Source organism: Pantherophis guttatus, chromosome 10 (genome assembly GCF_059756535.1).
Source record: "Pantherophis guttatus breed Tessera chromosome 10, ASM5975653v1, whole genome shotgun sequence".
In the NCBI taxonomy this organism is placed as follows: Eukaryota; Metazoa; Chordata; class Lepidosauria; order Squamata; family Colubridae; genus Pantherophis; species Pantherophis guttatus.
This window is the reverse complement of record NC_142072.1, coordinates 13,680,794-13,704,720: the sequence shown is the minus strand read 5'-3', so window position 1 is coordinate 13,704,720 and position 23,927 is coordinate 13,680,794. Positions and strand designations below refer to the sequence as shown.

The 23,927-nt window shown below is 44.0% G+C and overlaps 1 protein-coding gene across 8 annotated transcripts in view; it reads left to right on the top strand.

Moving 5' to 3' along the window:
- PTPRU (protein tyrosine phosphatase receptor type U) overlaps positions 1 to 23,927 on the top strand; it is a 408,282-nt gene that overhangs the window by 134,615 nt on the left and 249,740 nt on the right. For all 8 annotated transcript variants that reach the window (XM_034413695.3, XM_034413698.3, XM_034413697.3 and 5 more), the window contains exon 2: positions 18,687 to 18,815. In XM_034413695.3, coding sequence (XP_034269586.2) covers positions 18,687 to 18,815 — 129 coding nt within the window. The remainder of the gene's footprint in view (positions 1 to 18,686; positions 18,816 to 23,927) is intronic.

Below are 23,927 nucleotides of genomic sequence, written 5' to 3'. Positions count from 1 at the left end.
CCGCTGCACCACCAAGGCTCTATTGTATTTGGTGTCAGAAGCAAAACAGCTGGCAAAGAAAACAGCCTTGTCCAATGTGTATATTTTATGCACTTATTTGCTTGATTTTTTTTTACAACATGTGATTTTGTGTTTCCTTCCAAACTGAGGGGGTTTTTTTGCTTCCATACTTGTGTGTGTGTGTATGTGTGTGTGTCCAAGCTCAGTATCCACACAATTGTGTGTGGGGTTGTAGGCATACATATCTAAAGTCCTGGGAAATAAAAAACGTAAAAAAATGCAGGGGGGAAGAGATTTTTTTTAAAAAAATCTCTTTTAAAAGTTTTAAAAGACTTTAAAAGTCTTGAAACTTGTATTGTTTTTGTTTTTCTTACCATTTGTGGAAATTGGATCTCTCTCTCTAAAAAAAAAGAATTTATTGAAGATGTTGAATAATATATTTTTATTCCTGGCATTTTCCCATTTCCTCACTTTTTTTTTTTGAGAAGCTAAAGATCTGTGGAAGAGCTTCAGCTTTGGGCGCACTAGAATACCACCTTCATATTTGACAACTTTGTTAAAAGTAGGGCTGGCAAAAAACCCCCATAATTTATCAATTTGGTGGTTTGGGGCTAATTGAAGTGAAGAACGCTGACCTCCATAGATCGGTTGCAGTCTCAGGATGAGGAAGTATTTGTAAAACCTTCATTTTGGGCAGATAAGGGCCTGGTGGCTCAGCAGACTAAAAAAAAGCATTGTGATTAACATCTGCAATTACTGTAAGTTTGAATCTCACCAGGCTCAAGGTTGACTCAGCCTTCCATCCTTTCTAAGGTAGGTTAAATGAGGACCCAGTTTGTGGGGGCAATAAACTGACTTTGTATAAATATACAAAAGGATGAAGGCTATTGCTTAACGCATTGTAAGCCGTCCTGAGTCTCCGGAGAAGAGCGGCATATAAATCAATTTTTTTTAAAAAACATTTCAACCCACTTTTTATCAGTATGAAAATATGAATTGGTTGTCCTAAGGATTGTGATCTCTTATTATCAGCCTGTTTTTTTATATGTTTTTTATATCAGATACCTTATACATCAGGAAGTTTTTTTTATTTCCTTTGGAAGAATTTGAGCCTCTCCTTTCTGCTTCAGCCCCAGCCGAATCTCGGTTAGATTAAACTGGTAGCCTTGTCTCCGTTAGATTAACTTGTGGAGTGACAAATGGGCTGATATTTGAGATGGTGACATCACACTGTTTGTCTAAACCAACTGAGCATCTTGGTCCTAAATCATCTGCGGGAGATGGAAACAAATCCCATTTGCTTTGCATGAAGTGAGCAAATCACTTGTGATGTAGTAGCAAGTCGAAGAAGAGGCCTGCCAAGCATGAATAAGACAAAAAAATAGATTCTCATGGGAAACAGATAATACATAAGTATACACACACACACACACACACACACACTTGCACAGCCCTGGGGGTGTGTGCTTTTTCCTCTCCTCTGTGCTGAAAGATCCGGCCCCTTTTTGCCAAGTTGACCTTGAGGAATGGGAAGATTCTCCAGATCAGTGTTTCTCAACCTCGGCAACCCACTCACTCCCCAATCCTTGATAGCATTACCCAGCTACCTCTGCAAGTAAACCTCTGAGCTCGGAGAGCACCAAGATGTCCATTTCATTCCAACTCTGGAACTTCTCTTTCTTTGACCAAAACACTCTTGTCTGAAAAGCAGCTGAGCTAAATGTATAATTTAATGACCGAGTTTATCTCAATGAAGTTAGTCACTCAGAATGGCAGTGTGATCTTGTGCAAACCTCATGCGATTAAGGATAGAAATAGAGTAGAGTAGAGTAGAGTAGAGTAGAGTAGAGTAGAGTAGAGTAGAGTAGAATAGAATAGAATAGAATAGAATAGAATAGAATAGAATAGAATAGAATAGAATAGAATAGAATTCTTAATTGGCCAAGTGTGATTGGACACATAAGGAATTTGTCTTTGGTGTATATGCTCTCAGTGTACATAAGGAGAATAAAATACATTCGTCAAGAAACCAATCGGGGTAAAACTCACTTAACAACTATCTTGCTCAGCAACAGAAATTTTGGGCTCAATTATATTCGTAAGTCGAGGAGTAGCTATATTTTGCCTGTAGTGGGTTTCACTTACCTTCACTACCGGTTTTGGAACTGTGAGCGCGTGTGTGCATAGGCTGGCTTCGCTTGTGTGCAGCGCTTCTGTGCATATGCAGAACCTTCTGCGCATGTGCAGAGCGTCCGTGATGACATCTGGGAGGGTGGGTGGAGCCTCCCGCCACTGTCACTACCGGTTCGCCTGAACTGGGCCAAACCAGTAGAAACCCACCATTGATTCTGGCTGAATTCACCCCCAAGGGGACCTTTAAACCAGGAATTTTCTGATTTTCCCCTGTTCTCTTTTTGTCCGCAATATCCCTTCTCCATGTTGGGCTCCGGAAACAGGCAGCTTATTACCTTATGCTGATCTTGACCTTGTCATCGAGAGAAAAACGAAAACCTGGGGAGAAGATATGGCGAACACAACCTGCAGGGAAAGGGAGAGGGGGGAGAAATTATTAACAAGTAACGAAATAATAAATTGGTTCTGAGAATTGGTTTGGTACTGTTCAGGGAACATTTGCCTTTGTTCGTTCTGCTTGCTCAGAGCTTTTTTAATGTGCCTGCACTCGGCCCAGGGGGTGGCATTAATTATTGCTGAAGCTATGCCCTGCTTGTAATCGGTGGTTTTAATGGAACAATAGGTCAGCTCACAACAGGCTGGGCTGCACCAGTTAGCATACCATACTTTAGTTTGTGTGTGCGTGTGTTTGTGTGTTGAACTGCCGACCCTCAGAGACTTTGTGGCGTAGCTGGAAAAGAATGAGAGTGCGGTATAGAACACCCAGGAACCCTGAAATCTCAGCCCAGAGGGGAAAGTTTGTTTGTTTTTGTGTGCACGCGCATATTTATTGGTATGCATGTGTTCGTAGAGCATTTGCTGCATGAAATGGCACAGCTGGGCTACTGGGTGTTGGCTGTTTATGGGAAGAGAGCTTGATGGATTGGTAATAACATCGCTGAATGATTCTGAGGTTGAACTCCAAAATTTTTCCCCTTCGTCGATTCCTTAAAGGTAAAGGTTCCCCTCGCACATATGTGCTAGTCGTTCCCGACTCTAGGGGGCGGTGCTCATCTCCGTTTCAAAGCCGAAGAGCCAGCGCTGTCCGAAGACGTCTCTGTGGTCATGTGGCCGGCATGACTAAATGCCAAAGGCGCATGGAATGCTGTTCCCTTCCCACCAAAGGCGGTCCCTATTTTTCTACTTGCATTTTTTATGTGCGTTCGAACTGCTAGGTTGGCAGAAGCTGGGACAAGTAACGGAAGCTCACCCCATTACGCGGCACTCGGGATTCGAACCGCTGAACTGCCGACCTTTCGATCGACAAGCTCAGTATCTTAGCCACTGAGCCACCACGTCCCTTACAATTCCTTAGGTAGCCCTTTCTCCCTCTCTGCCAGGCACAAGTTCCTGTTAAAAGAGCTTTTTTTTTTAAAAAAAGGAATGATACTTTTTGGAGAATAGATGATTTTACTCTCCCCTCAGTCTAGTTTATTTTTCTTGCCACTTCACAGGGAAGCAGAACTGTCTCAGATTCTTCACTTGTGTGAAGAGAATGTACAGATTGTCCTTGATTTACAAACATTCATTGATTGATCGTTCAAAGTTACAATGGCACTGAAAAAAGTGACTTTATGGCCATTTCCCACAACCATTGCAGCATCCCCATGGTCACGTGATCAGAATTTGGAATAGAATAGAATTCTTTATTGGCCAAGTGTGATTGGACGCACAAGGAATTTGTCTTTGGTGCATATGCTCTCAGTGTACATAAACAAAGATACATTCATCAAGAATCATAAGGTACAACGCTTAATGATAATCATAGAGTACAAATAAGCAATCAGGAAACAATATCAATATAAATCGTAAGGATACAAGCAACAAAGTTACAGTCATGCAGTCATAAGTGGGAGGAGATGGGTGATAGGAATGATGAGAAGATTAATAGTAGTGCAGATTTAGTAAATAGTTTGTCTGCATTGAGGGAATTATTTGTATAGCAGAGTGATGGCGTTTGGGAAAAAACTGTCCTTGTGTCTAGTTGTTCTGGTGTGCAGTGCTCTATAGGGTCGTTTTGAGGGTAGGAGTTGAAACAGTTTATGTCCAGGATGCGAGGGGTCTGCAAATATTTTCACAGCCCTCTTTTAGACTCTTGCAGTCTACAGGTCCTCAATGGAAGGCAGGTTGGTAGCAATTGTTTTTTTCTGCAGTTCTAATTATCCCCTGAAGTCTGTGTCTGTCTTGTTGGATGCTTGGCAACTGGCATGTACTTATGATGGTTGCAGTATCCGGGGTCATGTGATGACTGAGGTCTTCTGACAAGCAAAGTCAATGGAGAAGTCAAGATTCGCTTAATAACCGTATTCCTAACTTAACGACTGCAGTGATTTGCTTAAGATCTGTGGCAAGAAAGATCATAAAACAGAGCAAAAAACCCCACTTAAAAACTGTCTGGCTTAGCAATGGAAATTCGGGGTTCAACTATGGTCCTAAGTCATGTACTACAGGCTGTGCCTTGTGGAAGATATCTATCCCAGCGTCTCTTTTTCTTCATGGTCTTCTAAAGAAGACTCATTGTTATTTGCTCATTCTCTGGCATATTTTAAGAGCTTCAAGTAATTTAGCACATTTGGATGATTAAGTCTCCAAATCTCTTTTAACAGATGCTCTGGAGTTTTATTATCTGTGTTTCTCATATTCAGTGAGAATTGGACAGTTTGACACCCAGGATATCATGATACAATCGGGATATTTCTTTGGAGGCCTATCTGACTCCATGATCCATTTCACTTAATTTGGTATTTTTTCTTAATAAAGAAAAAGAGACAAATGAAGCTAACAGGTTAAAAAGCAAAGCATCAGCCTATAAGTTTCCGTTAATACTTCTAATGCAATGTCTTTCAAACTTGGCAACTTTTAGGACTTCAACTGCCACAATTCCACAGCCAGCATGGGGAAGTCCACCCATCTTAAATTTGCCAGATTTGAAAAACTTTGCTGTAATGGGTCCTTTTGACTTTCTGAAATAAATAAACATGGGACTTGGCTAGCTGCAGCCCAGATATTTATTTGGAAGCAAGTGCACTTGCCCAGGAAAGGCACAAAAGATGAATTGAAGCTCAGGTGGTGAAGAGATGCAGAGAAGCTAAAGGGTTGGCATGGAGCAACCTCATCAATTGGCCTCCTGGGTTTTATAAATGTCCATCATGGCAACCATTGGGTCAGTGTTCCTACAAGTGGTGCACATTGACCCTTAATTGAATCCTTGTTCTGCTGTAACAATGTTGGGTTGGTTGAGATCATTCAAAACTATAGCCTTGGCGCCTAACTGGAAACATTGGCCGGCTATTTGTCTACAGAAACTTCAACATTTGTTTTTAGAGGTTAGCATCCTATACTCCCTTTCCTGAGGATAATCCACACTGAACCCGGCACAGATATTTTTTTGGTGTGCAAACATATATGTAACAATAGGAACTTATTAATTAACAAGTGGTACAGCTTGCCGACAGAAGTTGCAGATGTTTCATCACTGGAGGTTTCTAAGACTGGACAGCCGCCTGTCTGAAATGGTATAGGTAATGATGATGAACCTTTTAGACATTGAGTGCCCAAACTGCGTGTGCGCATGCCCAAACTAAAAGATGTATGCAGGCATGAATGCATGCGGACATGCGGGACATGTGCAAATGTGCGTATGCACAGACATGCACAAATGTTCGCATGCACAGGCATGCACAAACGTGCACATGCATGGACATGAATGAATGCACACATGCACGGACATGCACATATGCGCAGGCATGCGCAGCAGAGACCCAACACCACCAGCATGGCAAATGGTAAGATATTTTTCTTTCGTGAGCTTCTGTTTCATCATTTGCAAGGAAACACAAGCTTATGAAAGAAACGCCACAGAGATCTGACCTGGGGCGATGGCGCACGTTCCAGCAGAGGGAACCATAGTTTCACCATCACGGGTATAGGGTCTCCTGCTTGAGCAGGGGGTTGGACTAGACGACCTCCAAGGTCTCTTCCAGCTCTATTTTGGTTGATTAATGATTGTTAGCTTGCATGCTTTTTTAGGGACAGATCTCACTCAAGTGAATATGTGGGTTTATGTTGTTAATTTTAGCTTCCCTTAATATTTGGCATTCACGTCTAATGCTTTTTCGTTATTTCATGGGCTTAGAGGCCTCTGAGATTTGCATATGAGCCCTAACTATGTTTTCTTAAGACGGATTTCTAGTTTAATAGGATTATTCATATAAATTTGCTTTAAGATGCATTCTGATAACAATTTCCACCATCTATTGCGACAGTGTTGTTTGGGGCTGGGTATCAGATGTCGCCTGGGATCCAGTGTTGGATGGCCTGCCCAAACTGGGGTCCTTTCCCATCGTTCATTTGCTTTCTGGATCCCTAGGAGCTAACAAACAATTTATATCCAATGCCAGCTTGGATATTTGGCCTCATTTATACCACTTAGCAGGACTGTGCAAAGTATTTGAAAAGGCTGCTCTGAATGTGTGTTGTAGAGAGTAATGTTAAGAAAGCAACGACACCCCACCTCAAGCTTAAGTGAAGCTACTTCAAAGAATTCCTTTCCTATTTGTCCAGGGTTTCTTGGCCTTGAGCGGCAGTCTGTCCTCCACCAATCAGAAACCCCAACTCAGAAAAGAGAGGGGGGGGGGGAAGAGAGAGAGAGAGAGAGAGAGAGAGAGAGAGAGAGAGAGAAAAGTTGAGAAGGAGGAAAAGACTGAGCCAAATGGAAGAGCAAGGAACAGTGTGAAAAAGAAAGGACTGCATACAAAATGAGAAAGCAGAGGGATAATTTTCTGGTGGGAAAACTATGATGACTTATAATTTATACTGTGGTGAATCTATGACTAGGTTTACACCCCCCAGCCACCATTTCTCAACCATGATTTTATAAACATAAATCACAGGAGTCTAGGTTCAACCAACCCATTAAGTCATAAAGCATGGTATCCTTACTACAGTAGAACCACTTCATTCAACATGCTAATCCAAAACCAATAAAAGCACATCATTTTTCTTTGTAGATTTTGTTTATGTAGTTTGGTCTAAGTCAGAGGTCAGCAACCTGCGGCCCTGGAGCCGCATGTGGCTCTTTCACCCCTCTGCTGCGGCTCTCTGTCACTCAAAATGCCTACATGCGATTTATTTACCGCCTACATGCGATTTATTGAGCTTTTCAACCCCTGGTAGGCCAACCATGGATAAATCCAAGAAAAGAAAAGTTACAGAAGAAAACAGAATGTTTAATTCAATTACATATAGTAGTTTTGTGGCTGCTGAAGAAATAGTTAGGCACGGGAAAGGTTTTGTGGCTCCCGATGTTTTCTTTTCTGTGGGAAACAGGTCCAAATGGCTCTTTGAGTGTTTAAGGTTGCAGACCTCTGGTCTAAGTCAAATTCATCGGCAGCCCCTGATGATGCTCCAATACAGTGGCATCATGTGACGTATTGGGCCTTTTTTCCCTTTGCTAAAACGGGCATGGCCAGCGCATAATGCATTTGGTCCGCGAGCCGGGAGTTTGACAGCCCGGATCTAAATAGTTAAGGCATCAAGCTAGAAAGCGGAATACTGTGAGTTCAAGTCCCACCTTAGCTGTGAAAGCCGGCTGGGTGTCTTTGAGCCAGTCTCAGCCCAACTCACCTCACAGAGGTGAGCAGAGAAGGAAGGTGTGTTGCAGAGGGGGTATTCGGCAGGTTCTGACCAGTTCTGGAGAACCGGTAGCGGAAATGTTGAGTAGTTCAGAGAACTGCTAAATACCACCTCTGATGGGCCCTGCCTGCATCTATTCCCAGCTGGTCCAGAGGAAATGGGGATTTTACAGTATCCTTCCCCTGGATTGGGGAGGGAATGGAGATTTTACAGTATCCTTCCCCTGCCATGCCCACCAAGCCACGCCCACAGAACCGGTAGTAAAAATTTTTGAAACCCACCACTGGTGTGTTGGATATGTTTGCTGCCTTGAATAATTTGGAAAAATAATGAAGCCGAGATACAAATAAATAAATATATCAATAAATAATCAGTCCTTTGTCACTAACACAGTGACTGCAATGAACAGAAACAATGTAGGCTATCTAGGGATACGCAGGGGTGGGGGGACGCAGAGTGATTCACTGTGTGTTCTTACTTTGAAGGAAGCAAGAACACACAATGTTCTCCAACATGGTTGAATCAACATCCTTCAACAGAAGTTACTGTTCAGCGAGTGTGCTTCGGCAGGCCATCCAAAAGCGGTGAAGATTTGCATGACATTTACAATTGATGACTGGAGATATTTTCTTCTTCTGCGCTCTTGATGGATGATGGCTGTTCCTTCCGTCACGGTCCTGCTGTTCCTGCACGCCCCACCCCCTCCAATGCCAATCGTTTTGCTGTGATTACCGTTGTTTTGATTTCTAATGTCTTAACAATGTCTAGTGTGATGGACCTCCTGTAGGGAAAATGTGAATTTGGGAAGAAGAGGGAAGCGCTCTCTTTTGCTCTGATTTGCTTCCACAGCACTGATTTCTTTCCGTTCTTTTAGGCAGCGATGCCTAGCGCCTTGAAAACGGTTGTTGAAACTGCAGAAGGAGGCAAGGCGTAGTAATAGCGATAGCATTTAGACTTATATACCACTTCACAGTGCTTTGCAGCCCTCTCTAAGCGGTTTACGGAGTCAGCATATTGTCCCCAACAACAATTTGGGTCCTCATTTTACTGACCTCGAAAGGATGGAAGGCTGAGTCAATCTAGGTCTGTGATGGCGAACCTATGGCACGCGTGCCACAGGTGGCATGCGGAGCCATATTGGTGGGCACGCGAGCTCAGCTCTGGCACACATGCATGTGCTGGCCAGCTGATTTTCGGGCCTTCTGGGCCCACCAGAAGTTGGGAAACAGGCTGTTTCCGGCATCCGGAGGGCCTCTGGGGCTGGGTGGGGAAGGCCTGTTTTTCACTCTCCCCAGGCTCCAGAGCCTTTCTAGGAGCATGGGGAGGATGAAAACAACCTTCCCCACCTCCTCGGAGGCAATCTGGAGGCCAGAAACATGACTATAGAACCGGTAGTAAAACCGGCAGGAGGCTCCACCCACCGACCCCAATGTCATCAGGAAGCTTCTGCGCATGCGCAGAAGCACGACCCCATTGCAAACCGTTAGTAAAGGTAAGTAGAACCCTCTCCTGCATACATTCCCATGTAATATTCTCTCTGATTTCACATATTACCATTAAGTCTTTTAAGTATCAGGGACAAAGTAGGAAAACGCATTGTCTTTCACAGGGGAAAACATCTGCAAAAATTGCTTTGCAAGACAAATTTTGATACAGAAATTTTGTTTACTTTTATTTATTTATTAAATTTATATGCTGCCCATCTTACTGTCATGCGACACCGGGTAGTTTATAACGTGATAAAACAACATGATAAAACATTAAAATATTAAAACAATAAATAAGAATGTATCATTTACAATTAATTAAAATTAATGAAGAATGATGTAGGCCTACCTAGATCTCCTTCAAGGTTGCCAGCTCATAAAAAGAGCACCCATATTTTAAATGTAACTTTTTTTATTTTCTCCCTTTCTGAAATCATACTGGCATGGTGACTACATACCTGGATTTATTTATCCTTTTTTCCCCCTCCTATCTATTTTTGAACAACATAACATTAGGTCTGAAAAAAATGCAGTTGTATAAAAGTTGTTGCCTTTTTGTAGCTTTTTGTTGCTTTTAATAAAAGCATTAATTATCCTGTCATATTTTTTTCTTAATAATAATCTACAAAGCTGCCGTAAACATTTTATTAATAGACCAAATTCACTTTAATAGACCATTTCACCGTGTTTTCTTCCACCGCTGGCTCCCCCCACTCCGCCATTGCAAAACTGAATTGTCAAGTTCTCCGGCAACTTTAAACTCCATCAAAAACAAAATAGACTCACGGAAGGATCGCTAAAGCTGGGCATTGTTTGATTGGTAGAATGCCAAAGAAAACAGCCTTTTGTTATCTTCTCCGTTTATTGAGATGGTCTTACGTTGAGAAGAAATTCTGAACAATAAACCCAACAACATCTTTTAGTGCTCAGGCTGTATTGTTAATGCCAGGATTGCTTTGAATGTAGGGGACATTGTATAGAATGATTTTTTTTTAATGTTTTAAACCTTAATCTAAAAGTGATGGGTTTTTTTCCCCCTCTGGTAAGAATATAAATCTTTTGATAGCCTGGATTTGAATGCCAACCATTTTTTTCCACAGTTTTGAATCAGCAGAATAAATACAGTACTTGGAAATGTTTGTTGAGTTTCCTAAACTACACTGATAAATAATATTTCTGTACTAAGGTTTTCACACTTTCTTTGTTTTCACACATAAACTTTTGTGAGTCTGGGTTTTTTTTAAGCCGGATGGCAGGGAAATTTCTGTTTCACAAATGAAGGCAAGTATAGGTAGTCCTCGGCTTACAACCACCATTGAGCCCAAAATTTATGTTGCTAAGCAAGACAGTTAAATGAGTTCTGACCCATTTTACGACCATTCTTGGCAGAGTTGCTAAACGAATCACTGCAATTGTCATGTTAGGAACACGGTTGTTAAGTGGATTTGGCTTCCCCACTGATTTTCCTTGTTGGAAGGTCATAAAAAGGGGATCACATGACCCCAGGATGTTGCAGCCGTCATAAATAAGAGTCAGTTGACAAGCATCTGAATTTTGATTGCATGACACGGGGATGCTGCAACAGTCGTAAGTGTGAAATATGGTCATGTCACTTTTTTCATTGCTGTTGTAACCTTGATCGGTCACTAAATGAACTGTTGTAAGTTGAGGAATATCTGTATACGTGTCCCAGGATAATGTTGCTGGATCCAATTTGGATTGGTCACTGGGACCCAAAGTTTAAACTTCTGAGCTTTCAGGCACGTTCTGGATTCCATCCAGGGGTGAAATCCAGCAGGTTCTGACAGATTCTGGAGAACCGGTAGCGGAAATTTTGAGTAGTTCAGGCAAATACCACCTCTGGCTGGCCCCAGAGTGGGGTGGGAAGGGTGATTTTGCAATATCCTTCCCCCAGGAATGGGGAGGGAATGGGGATTTTGCAGTAACCTTCCCCTGGAGTGGGGTAGGAATAGTGATTTCGCAGTATCTTTCCCCTACCACGCCCACCAAGCCACACCACACCACACCACGCCCACTAAGCCACGCTCACAGAACCGGTAGTAAAAAAAAAATGAATTTCACCACTGATTCCATCCTCAGGGAATTTTTCTCTCACCACAGAAAGTGAGATTTCCATCTGAATGAACCCAAGAGCCGAAATCCTCCCTTTATTTCCATGGATTGTACGGCTCGTGAGTGTACTAGGAGGTCTTGCCGAAGTTGCATTTCTCAAATTTATTCACTCCTATTTTCCTGTCATCAACTGTGAAAAATCAGGGGTCTACACAGGATTTCACACTTAGTGCTTTGTCCTCAAATCCTTCTGATAAGCGTAAAATGCAGGGAGAGACAAAGAAACATCTTAATTTACTTATTCCAGTTTACATTGTTTTCCTCTAAATCAACTTCCTCTGTTCTGCAGGTGGGTGGATTTAAAAGCTCAGGGTTTTCAGCAAATTCTAGGCATTGGAAGTCTTACCTTTCGGGACAGAAGCAGAGATGAGTTCGCTGGCAGAGTGCTCAGGCCACCACAGGCGCCCCTGACACGAGTGACAAGCTGGCCACACACACACTCCCCCCCCCTCCAGGTCAAACACAACCCTGATGCGGCCCTCAATGAAATCGAGTTTGACAGCCCTGCTTTAGCCTTTCTCTCTGGCTAGAGAGAAGATCCCCGAGGATAGGCTCCAGCACGAGTCCAGGTGACTGACCCAGATTGGATCCTGCAACATTATACCCCATACATGTGGGACACATGCACGGGTGAAATCCAGCAGGTTCTGACAGGTTCTGGAGAACCGGTAGAAGAAATTTTGAGCAGTTCGGAGAACCGGTAGCAGAAATTCTGAGCAATTCGGAGAACCGGTAGCAGAAATTTTGAGCAGTTCGGAGAACCAGTAGCAGAAATTTTGAGCAGTTCGGAGAACCGGTAGCAGAAATTTTGAGCAGTTCGGAGAACCGGTAGCAGAAATTTTGAGCAGTTCGGAGAACCGGTAGCAGAAATTTTGAGCAGTTCGGAGAACTGGTAGCAGAAATTTTGAGCAGTTCGGAGAACCAGTAGCAGAAATTTTGAGTAGTTCGGAGAACTGGTAGCAGAAATTTTGAGCAGTTCGGAGAACCGGTAGCAAAAATTTTGAGTAATTCGGAGAACTGGCAAATACCACCTCTGGCTGGCCCCAGAGTGGGATGGGAATGGAGATTTTGCAATATCCTTCCCCCAGGAGTGGGGAGGGAATGGGAATTTTGCAGTATCCTTCCCTTGGAGTGGGGTGGGAATGGAGACTTTGTAGTATCCTTCCCCTGCTACGCCCACCAAGCCAAGCCCACCAAGCCACACCACGCCCACCAAGCCACGCCCAACCCATACCTGGTAATAAAAAAATTGAATTTCACCACTGCGCAGTATGGGCTCCAACATGAGTCCAAAACCTTGGAAAGAAGACAAAACCTCCAGACCCAGTGACTGACCCAGATTGGATCCTGTTCTTACAGATGTTTGTCCTAGCAACCTTTGTATATGTTATCTTAGGTGATCTGTAATCCTTGACTTAACAACAGTTCATTTAGGGACTGTTCAAAATTACAACAGCACTGAAAAAAGCGACTTATGACCATTTTTCACACTCAACCATAGAGTTAATAGCACTACTCTATAGCGTCAAAACGACGCTATAGAGCTGTGCACATCAGAACAACTAGATACAAGGATAGTTTTTTCCCAAACATAATCACTCTGCTAAACAAATATTTCCCTCAACACTGTCAAACTATTCACTAAATCTGCACTACTATTAATCTTCTCATCATTCCCATCACCCATCTCCTCCCGCTTATGATTGTATGACTGTAACCTTGTTGCTGGTATCCTTAAGATTATATTGACTGTTTCCCTATAACTATCATTAAGTGTTGTACCTTATGATTCTTGACGAACGTATCTTTTCTTTTATGTACGCTGAGAGCGTATGCACCAAGACAAATTCCTTGTGTGTCCAATCACACTTGGCCAATAAAGAATTCTATTCTATTCTATTCTAAGACCCTAACTGTGAGAGGCTCTTTATTATTTCCACGGGTGATTGACGGTCCATGAGGAAAACTGCAGGAGCTCCAGAATTTTTGAAGCCTTCCTGGAGCTTATGGAATTTTCATACCTTCTATTCATTTTTTGGCTGTGCTTTGCTCATGATCTGTTCTCTTCCTTTCATCGTTCCTGATGGGAAGCCTCATTTTGCATGCGTTTTGCAACCTCCACCTGCCGTTTTACGTTGCGTTTAGGAAAAAAAAATTGGATGAGATTATTTCTTTTAAATCAGTTCCATCTTTGAAATGGCATGGCTTGAAACCGGGATACTTGCTGCTGTTTGCTGCTGTGCTGCATTCATTTCAGAGGGAAGGCATTGATGTTTTTGGCTGCCGCTGTTCATTCCTTGTTCTCCTGTCTTGCTTGGATAAAATCACACCTAGGCAAGATCCAAACAGCTTGGGCAGTCCCTGTTAATTCTGGTCCTAATTTTGGATCTAATTTGATGTCCTGGCTTTATTGGTAGATATCCAATGGTGGGATTCAAATAATTTAATAACCAGTTCTCTGCCCTAATGACTGGCTGGGTGGGTGTGGCCAGGGGCTGTGACAGACAGCACTCAGCCAACTGCACCCCCTTGAGAAAAACGGGTTGCGGGGGGCCCGCACTGCACCACCCCGTGCCCCGTTTTGGGCCTAGTAGGCTTCCCTGCAGCCTCCTGGGAGCAAAATCGGGCCACAGAGGGCCCGCACTGCATCACCCCATGCCCCGTTTCGGGCCTAGTAGGCCTCCCTGCACTTACCTGGAGCCAAAACAGGGTGTGTGGGGACTTCTGGAAGGGGCGGGGTGGGGCGGATCCAGCCATCAATGTAACAACCAGTTTGTCTGAACCGGCCCGAACCGGCTGAATCCCACCACTGCAGATATCTGCAAACTGACCTGTGCACACCTTTTGACCTTGATTTAGGACCACAGCGTCCATTGCTAAGCAAGGTTGGTTATGAAATGAATTGTGCCTGATTTTATTGCCACAGTTGTTAAGTGAATCTGTATTCCCACATTGGCTTTCCCCATTGACGATGATTGTCAGAAGGTCGCAAAAGGGGATCACGTGACCCTAGGACCTTGCAAATGTCATAAATATGAACCAGTTGCCGATCATCCAGTAATAATAATAAACTTTAATACGATCACAGACCAGCAATAGACAAAATTATCACTGTTTACAATAGTGTTAAAAGATATTACTACTACTACTAATAAGTAATAACGTCCATAATAATAAAATACATGGTATGAAACAGTGTGGCTCTTGCCCTTGGTTACGTGATGGGAGAGCGGGTAAATATGTGTGTAAATGTAGATTCTCTAAAAATCGTTAGTGATATCTACAAGAAATTTGGGCAGTAAACAACTTTAATTCTGTAATCGGGTTTGCCAATCATCTGAATTTTGATCGTGTGATCACGGAGGATGCTGCAATGGTTGTAAGTGTGAAAAACAGCCATAAGTCACTTTTTTCCAATGCCAATATAACTCTGAATGGTCACTAAATGAATGTTGTAAGTCAGTGACTACCTGTATTACAGGCTAAGTCTGCCCGCAGTCTGGAATTCAGTTCTGACGGGCTCAGAGGTGGTATTCAGCCGGTTCGTACCGGTTTGTGTGAACCGGTAGCGGCGACTGCGGGTGCCCCACCCCGGCATAATGTTGTCCTATTTAGCCATGTATTTGAGGCCGGGCGCATGTGCAGAAGGCGTATGTGCGAGCAAAGCGCATGTATGGAAGGCCAGATGCATGCGTGAAAGGCACGCGCATGAACAAATGTGCATGTGCGGGGCGAACCAGTGGTAAGAATTTGTGAAACCCACCGCTGGATGGGCTCAAGGCTGACTCAGCCTTCCATCTTTCCGAGATCAGTAAAATGGGGGACCAGATTGTTGGGGGCAATATGCTGACTCCATAAACTGCTCAGAGAGTGCTATAAAGGGACTATGCAGCGGCATATAAGTCTAAGTGCTTTTATGATTGCTATTGCTAAATCCCTCCTTAAATTATGGTGAGCTTCCCAAATCTGAAACTCAGCGCCAGCTTTGGTGAAAATCTGACTTGAAGCACAACAGCCATTTTAATTCAGGGATATATAATCCATAATCATACTCTTGAATACAAGTAGTCCTCAACTTACAACAGTTTATTTAGTGACCGTTCAAAGTTACAACGGCACTGGAAAAAAATGACTTATGTCCGTTTTTCACAGTTATGACCTTCGCAGAATCCCGATAATCATGTGCTCGAATTCAGATACTTGGCAACTGGTGCATATTTATGACGGTTGCTGCGTCCCCAATGTCATGTGATCCCCTTTTTGTGACCTTCTGACAAGCAAAGTCGCTGGGGAAGCCAGATTCACATAACAACCGGGTTACTTATTGATTGGAGTGATTCATTCACTTAACAACTGTGGCAAGAAAGGTTGTATAATAGGACAAAGCCCACTTAAGAAATGTCTCACTTAACCACAGAAATCCATTGTAGTCGTAAGTCAAGGACTACCTGTATTACATGGAGAAAAAAAAGCCAAGAGGCTGCCAAGGCAAATATTAAGGAAAGAGCAAAGATGCTCCATGAAGGATGGATTCTTCTTTTGATTTTCACCCTACAGTTATCATGTTTCTTCTATCTATCCATTCAACTTCTCAGCTGACCTGTGATTGCAGTTCTTTCGGGAGCCTTTTAAGAAAGTGGAGTGCAGGCAGGCATCTTTATGGCCATTCAGTGTAATCAACGAAACCTTCTTTTTGTAGAGAAAAACCTTAAACATTATACTTAGAGATCCGGTGGTGAATGAGGAAAATGTGGCTTGGCGTTAATGCTTCGTAGCCTAGCTTCTCATCTCTGGCCAACAAATGTAAGATATCTCTCTATCTAGAGCAGGCGTGTCAAGCTCGATTTCATTGAGGGCTGCATCAGGGTTGTGTTTGACCTCGGGGGGCCAGGGTGGGCATGGCCAGCTTAACGTCACTCATATTGGGGGCTCCGGTGGTGGCCCGAGTGCTCTGCCATAGAAAATGGGCTCCTGAGCTCCATTTTCAGCTGCGACAGCCTCCTGCAACCTTCTGCCAGTGAAAACAGAGCTCGGGAGAAGCCGCATGCAGCCTTCCTGAGCTCTGTTTTTGCTGGCAGAGGCACTGTGGGCCGGTCCTTCGCTGTTTCCAGGGTGGCCCCACAGGCCAGATCTATGCACCCTGCGGGCCAGGTCTTGAATTTGACACCCCTGATCTAGAGGATGTTGCAATGCATTGCTTCATCCCAATGGTATCATACAGATAGTCCAGAGGTGGGTTTCAGCAGGTTCTGACCAGTTCTGGAGAACTGGTAGCGGAAATTTTGAGTAGTTCAGAGAACTGGCAAATATCACCTCTGGCTGGCCCCAGAGTGGAGTGGGAATGGGGATTTTGCAGTATCCTTCCCCTGGAGTGGGGTGGGAATGGAGATTTTGCAATATCCTTCCCCTGCCACCCCCACCAAGTCACACCACCCCAACACAAGCCACGCCCACAGAACCGGTAATTAAAAAATTGAATTCCACCACTGCCGGGAGGAGATACGAGAAAATATTTTATGAGCATTCAATACTTCTCGTCCATGTTTACTGGCAAGAAGTTCCTGCACCTTCCTTTTTAGAATTCTGCTTCAGTGTTACACGCAAATGTTGATAATATTTCCCCATGATTGGATTCCTATCTAGGATGAATTACTTATAGCATTTGTTTTCCACTCTAGGAGAACTTAATTATAGATTAATGCAGCTTGGGAAGTGGCAGGATGTTTTCTCTGTCAAGTCTCAAATAGATCTTCTAGGATATTTGGTCCAACTTACTTTACTGTTCATTTTTCACATTTATTGTTTTTAGGCCAACCTTTAGCAAAGTTGCCATGGTGAGGCATGATCAACATAGTAAACGATCATTGGAAAATATTTAAATACATTGAGTCAAACAAAATAGTAGCTTTCAAAAGCCCGTGGTGCAGTCTTAGCAAACTAATAACATCGGAAGCACCTAGTTAATAAGAAAATATTAAACTGGTTCTAAGTCATAATAATCTAAATAATAAAAAGTAAGAAGAAGCAATCTAGTAACATCTTTGAAAAAAGTATATTGCAGGGGTGAAATCTAGCAGGTTCTGACAGGTTCTGAAGAACCGGTAGCGGAAATTTTGAGTAGTTCGGAGAATCGATAGCGGAAATTTTGAGTAGTTCAGAGAACCGGTAGCGGAAATTTTGAGTAGTTCGGAGAACCGGTAGCGGAAATTTTGAGTAGTTTGGAGAACCGGCAAATACCACCTCTAGCTGGCCCCAGAGTGGGGTGGGAATGGGGATTTTGCAGTATCCTTCCCCTGGAGTGGGGTGGGAATGGAGATTTTGCAGTATCCTTCCCCTGCCATGCCCACCAAGCCACGCCGACCAAGCCACACCACGCCCACCAAGCCATGCCCACAGAACCAGTAGTAAAAAAATTTGGATTTCACCACTGGTACATTGTATGTGGATCCAAGCAAAAAGCCTTTCCTCCCATTTATGGCTCATCCAATAGATAGTAGGAAAATTCAGAAAACTTATAGAAGGCAATGAGATCCGCTAGAAATATTCTACAATACTTTACATTGAAATAAAAGAGATTATGTGCCCCAGGTATTGACACTTGCTAAATTTCTTTCAAATGCTGGAAACCCATTATTATAATAGCCTCAATGATGACTATCCAGCCATAAGCCTCTTGGGAAGGCGAGTGTGTATTTTTTTCAGATTAGTTTGTTCTGCTGCTAAAGGTAATTCCATCAGGAAAGCCTCCCATTATTTAGTGAAATTCTTTACGTGTTTTGAAACTTTGCAACTTCCTGATTCTTGAATCGCTGTTACCGTGAACCAATAGCTTGGAGATTGTAGATGGACTCTTAACCAATGGAACAGAAGTTGTCTTCAGAAGTCGTGAGAGCTTCATCACTGGAAGACTGCCATTTATCAGAAATGGTGTAGAGTCTCCTGCTTGGGCGAGGGGTTGGACTAGATGACCTACAAGGTCCCTTCCAACTCTGTTAATCTGTCTGTTAAAGAATCTTTTGGGAATGCTCTAATTTTGTTTTGTGGTTTTAAATGATCAAAATCTACAAACACCCCCCCCCGCCCCGCTAAATGCAATGGTTCTTTGAAAGTGGGAAGAAGAAATTCCAGCTGCAGAAATGTTTATAATTTATACGTGCTTTTTTATTTTTCTGTATTCTGTTAGGATGCATTTTTTTTGTACATTTCTCAGGGTTAAGATGCTGTTCTTCATCTTGACGTGTCTCTGAATTTCTTTCATAGCTGGCTGCACATTTGAAGAAGACGGGGACCTAAATCAGTGTGAATACAGCCAAGGTGTTGACGATGACTTTGAGTGGGAGCTGATCCGAAGCTACCTTCTTCCCCATCTGACCTCCGACCTTCCTCATGGTAAGTCTGCGTCTTAATTTAGGGCAGTATACACCGATAATGAAGGAAGTACTGGGTGACACTGTGTTACAAAGGGAGCTTAATCATTCTAAGTCTAATGCTATAATAGGTGTTGTGGTCCGCCAGCAGCCTGCAGAGCTGGCAGTGGAGTCAGACAGCGATGAGGCTGAGGAAGAACATGGGCCAGTCCTGGAGGCTGGGGAAGGCCCGGATGAGGGCTCTGCGTCAGAGGCAGAGATGGGGCCAGGGCCATCGGGGAGTGAGGTGCAGACTCCAGAGCCTCCAGAGACTGATAGGAGTGAGGCAGAGGAACAGGAGGAGCCTGTTCCTAATGCACGCATGAGAAGAGCTGCCAGAAGGCAAGAGCAGCTCAAGCAAAGAGGATAACTCGGGAGTAGGGCCAAGTGATGATTGGCCCCTCCCATAAGGCTTAAAACAGACCAGCAACGGCGTTTAGGCTTTGCCGGAAAACAACGTTGGTAGCTTCGTCTCCTTCTTCGTCTACGTCTTGTATTTATTTTTGTATCTGTGACTTTTGAACGTTTGCCAAGAAAGGCCTTTGGCAGTTTGCCTAATTGGACCAAGGTTTGCGATAGGACTGAGGAATTTGTGTTGGGAGGAATTTGCTTTAATTTAGTTGAACGATGCTGGGAATGAAGTAATTCTCAGCTGTTCGAATAAAGTTTGTTTGTTTTTTCACGGACTGATTTTCCTACTACTTACTTGGGCCTGGGTTGCAACAATAGGAGCCCTGGTGGCGCAGGGGTTAAAATGTTGTATTGCAGGCTAACTCTGCCCACAGCCTGGAGTTCGATCTTGATGGGGCTCAAGGTTGACTCAGCCTTCATCTTTCTTGAGGTCAGTAAAATGAGGATCCAGGTTTTTGGGGGAAACATGTTGGCATTGTAAACTGTTCAGAAAGTGTATACTAAGTCTAAGTGCCATTGCTATTGCTTTGTGGGAACGATCCTTGGAAACAAGGCAACAAGACACGGCCAAGGGAACATTCAGATAAAAAGTAACTTACCCCTCCGTAGCAAGGGTGATATTCACTTACCTTTACTACCGGTTCGCAAATGTGAGAGCGCGCGCACATGCGTAGGACTTTCCTTACATGTGCAGAGTGTCAAAAATGTGGATAAAAGGGATGTGATTATCGTATTTTTTGGAGTATAAGACGCACCTTTCCCCCCCCTAAAAGGGGATGAAAATTTAGGTGCGTCTTATACACCGAATGTAGCCCCACCTACCCTTTGGCCTCTGCCTCCCAGCAGTTACCTCCTTGCAGCAAGCAGCAAGAAGAAACAGCTCCTTTCAGCTTCAGCACAGCCTAATTAGCACAAGTTGATTGGATTGGCCTCCTGACTCTCAGCTGTTTTGCTCTCAGCTGTTTTGCGCAGGGCTCTGCTGCTTGCTGCAAGGAAGAAAATTGCTGGAGCAGATTTTTTTCCCCCTTGTGCTAATCAAGCTATGCTGAAAACGAAAATGAAAGTAAAGCAGGCTGTTTGCTGTTTGCTACAACGAGGCAAAATTGCTCAGAGGCAGAGGCAGATTTCTTTTTCTTCTTTTCCTCACCAAAAAAGGTAGGTGCATTTTATAATCCGGTGTGTCTTATACTCCGAAAAATACGGTATGACCGGGCAGGTGGGTGGAGCCTTCCGCAGCTGCTGCTACCAGTTTGCCCTAACTGGATAGAACCGGCTGAAAGCCACCACTGCTCGGCAGGAATGTGGAAGGGTAAGAGGCTCAGAAACAATCCTTTCTGGTATTTGTGCGATAGAGGGGAAGAGAAGCGAGAAGTACTTTCAGACTTGCAAGATTCTCTTATTCTAATCGTTACAATAAAGTAGAATTAACTCATCTGGTCATGTTTTCTGATGGTGTACTTTGTAAGGCTGACAGTAAGCATGTAACACGGGTCAGCAACTATGTCTGTTTTGCATGCATTGTTGTTCCCAAAGGCACACTTGGTAATTTTCTTGATGGCATTTCCTTGAAATGTGCAATTCTCTGTTGGAAGGTATCTTTTATTTGAGCTTCATTGACAGCTGAGGACATTTCTTTTTTTGACATTTGTCTTGGGTTTTGTTTATTTTGTCTATTTATGACCAGTATTGGCTTCTGTGATTATTTCCTATTTCTTTTTTTCTTACGTTTTTTTTTTAAAGTATTGGTTACTTTCCTTTTAATATTCGGCCTTTAATATTAGTCTTTTTGTGGGAAAAGTGAAGCAGGATATGCACCAGAAAGTGGCAATAAATGGCTGATTTTGCTGGGCTCAGAAACTAAGCATGATCCTGGGTCAAGCATGATCCATATGTCAGTGCTCCAAACTATGATTTCCCCAGCGCTGACATGAATGGGTGGGAAAGAGCCTGTTAGAAGTAGTAGCTTGACTTTTCACCCAGTTCTTTCCCCCGGCAGATAACGTCACCTAGGTGATGGGAGGAGGGGGGAAATTCCTGTGACTTGAAGTAACTGAGATGAAAGATGGACTTGGAAGATGAGACACTGAGACACTGAGATTTGAGGAACGGAAAGGGAGGGGTTTGGGATCAGAGGATCAGTTTCGGCTGCAAATGAGTTCAGGACTAGATCGTTATTCTTCAATAAATAAGAGATTTCATCAAAGACTTTGTGTTTGAGAATGAAATTTATTTGAGATAACATCGGAACCTGACACCATATTTTGTTAAGAAATCATTGGAAAATGCAAGCCTAGGCTAGATTGGAAAGTCAAAATACATCCAAGAAGAAAGTAGTTGCAACCTGTTGTGGCCTGTCGGCTGCCAGCAGCCAAATCAAAGAAGGAGGAGGCGTGGAAGTCAGGGTCAGCATCAAGGCAATGTAAGAGCTCTGAGGGGGAAGAAGGAATGGAGCTGGCAGAGAGAGAGAGAGAGAGAGAGAGAGAGAGAGAGAGAGAGAGAGAGAGAGAGAGAGAGAGAGAGGCGGAGCCTGGGCTGTCCATCAGCCCTCAGATGGAGAGTCAACAGCCCCCAGGTCTGGAGGTGGCTGATGAGGAAGAGGAGGAACAACTGGGTCCAGTGCCTAATGCACAGATGCACAGAAGGCAGAGGAGAGGAGAGCAGTGGAAATCCTTGGGCTGGTCCTTGGGACAGAAGAGCCACCACAGCTAGCGAAGCCCCACCCTAGCTCTGGGGATAAAAGGCAGGGGGCGGAGATGAATAGATGTGGCAGACAACTATTCATCTCCCTGCTGGACAAACTCGTTAGCCTGCGGTGAAAGAGAAACTTTTTTGCCAGGGCTGCTGGTGATCCTAATAAAGGAATCATTGATTTAAATACAGAGGGTTTGTCGAGTTTGGGGAGTTCAGAAGCTGGGAACCATTATTCAACCTTGAACGAGATTTGATGGGAGTAACGAAAGGCAGAGTTGAGAGACCTGAATTGTACTTACGGTAGAAGTTGGCAAGGACTTTCACAGCTTATGAAGTGAGAAAAATTGTAAGCCAGCTGATGGCCCCGGCTTTAGTTTTGCTCCAGTTATCCATGCCGTAATAACTGACTATTTAGACTGCTGCAATGCATTTATATGGGATTGGTGCCAAAGGCAATTGGTAAACTTCATTTAATTCAGAGTGGGATATGTGACTACCTCTCGTGCCAGTGCTTCACCGTGAAGGGCCCTGAAAAATCAAGCCCGGTTGTTGCTGCGTTCACACCAGAAGTGGGTTGCAGCAGGTTCTGACCAGTTCTGGAGAACTGGTAGCGGAAATGTTGAGTAGTTCGGAGAACTGGTAGTAAAAATTCTGACTGGCCCCGCCCCCATCTATTCTCTGCCTCCCAAGTCCCAGCTGATCGGGAGGAAATGGGGATTTTGCAGTATCCTTCCCCTGGAGTGGGGAGGGAATGGAGATTTTACAGTATCCTTCCCCTGCCACGCCCACCAAGCCACGCCCACCAAGCCAGACCACGCCCACCAAGCCAGACCACGCCCACCAAGCCACACCCACACAACCGGTAGTAAAAATTTTTGAAATCCATCATTGGTTCACAAATAACATTAAACCAGCATATTTTAGTCCTATCTTTGTTGCAGAAGCCATTCTGTCCTGGTTTACACATTGGAAAGTTGCACTAATTTGATTTGCATTGCATATGGTTTCATTTGATTTTTTTCTCCCAGCACAGTACATTCTCCCAGTATGAAAACCCAGCTAGCCTGAATTTTGATCACCTTATCATGGGGATGCTGCAAAGGTTGTAACTGTGAAAAGCAGTCGTAAGTCACTTTTTTTCGGTGCCGTGGTAACTTTGAACGGTCACTAAGTGAACTGTTGCAAGTCGAGGACCACCTGTATTTTGCATGACTGTTATTGATGCAAGATTGGAGTGCTGTGTAGGCCACTTTACACAGAAGGAAAGATGGCATAACAGACAAATGTTGTCAAGAAAACCTCCTGTCAGTGTTCCAGAAAACCCCCCAACTCTAAGTAAAGACTCTGAAGCAAGCATTTTCAAAGTTCTATTTACTAGAATAGGTAAACTGGCACATCTGGGAAAACCCGAATCTGAGAGGTCCGGGTTTTCCCTCAGTAATTCAAAACCCCCAAAACCATCCCCTCATTCCTCAAGACGATCACATGCTCCAATCACCATCCGTCCCATCTCGGGACCTCAATCCGACCACTCCTTCTCCAGATGCAGGATCGCCCTAACCTTGACCGACAGGAAGAATGCTATTATGTCTACTAAATCCCCCCTCCTACTTTCCCACACATGAGAAGGGGCAGCATGGAAGCTTCCGGCCTAATATGGCTTCCAAAGCTGACACCTCCATGAAGTCACCCAGAGTTTGATTCAAAGCAGACTTTAAACCAGGGGTGTCAAATTCAAGGTCTGCGGGCCAGATCTGGCCTGCGATGTGGTCAGATCCGGCCTGCGGGGCCATCCTGGAAAATGTAAGGGGCTGGCCTGTGTCGCTTTGGCCCGGTCTACCCAATGCAAAGAGGAAACATCGGGCCAGCGTGGCTTTGGCCAGGTCTACAGGGCAAAGATGAAACATGCCAGCCGTTTGGGGAGTGGTGTCAAGCTGGCCACGCCCACCCAGTTGGCCACACCCACCCAGTCAGCCGTACCTGCCCGGCCTCC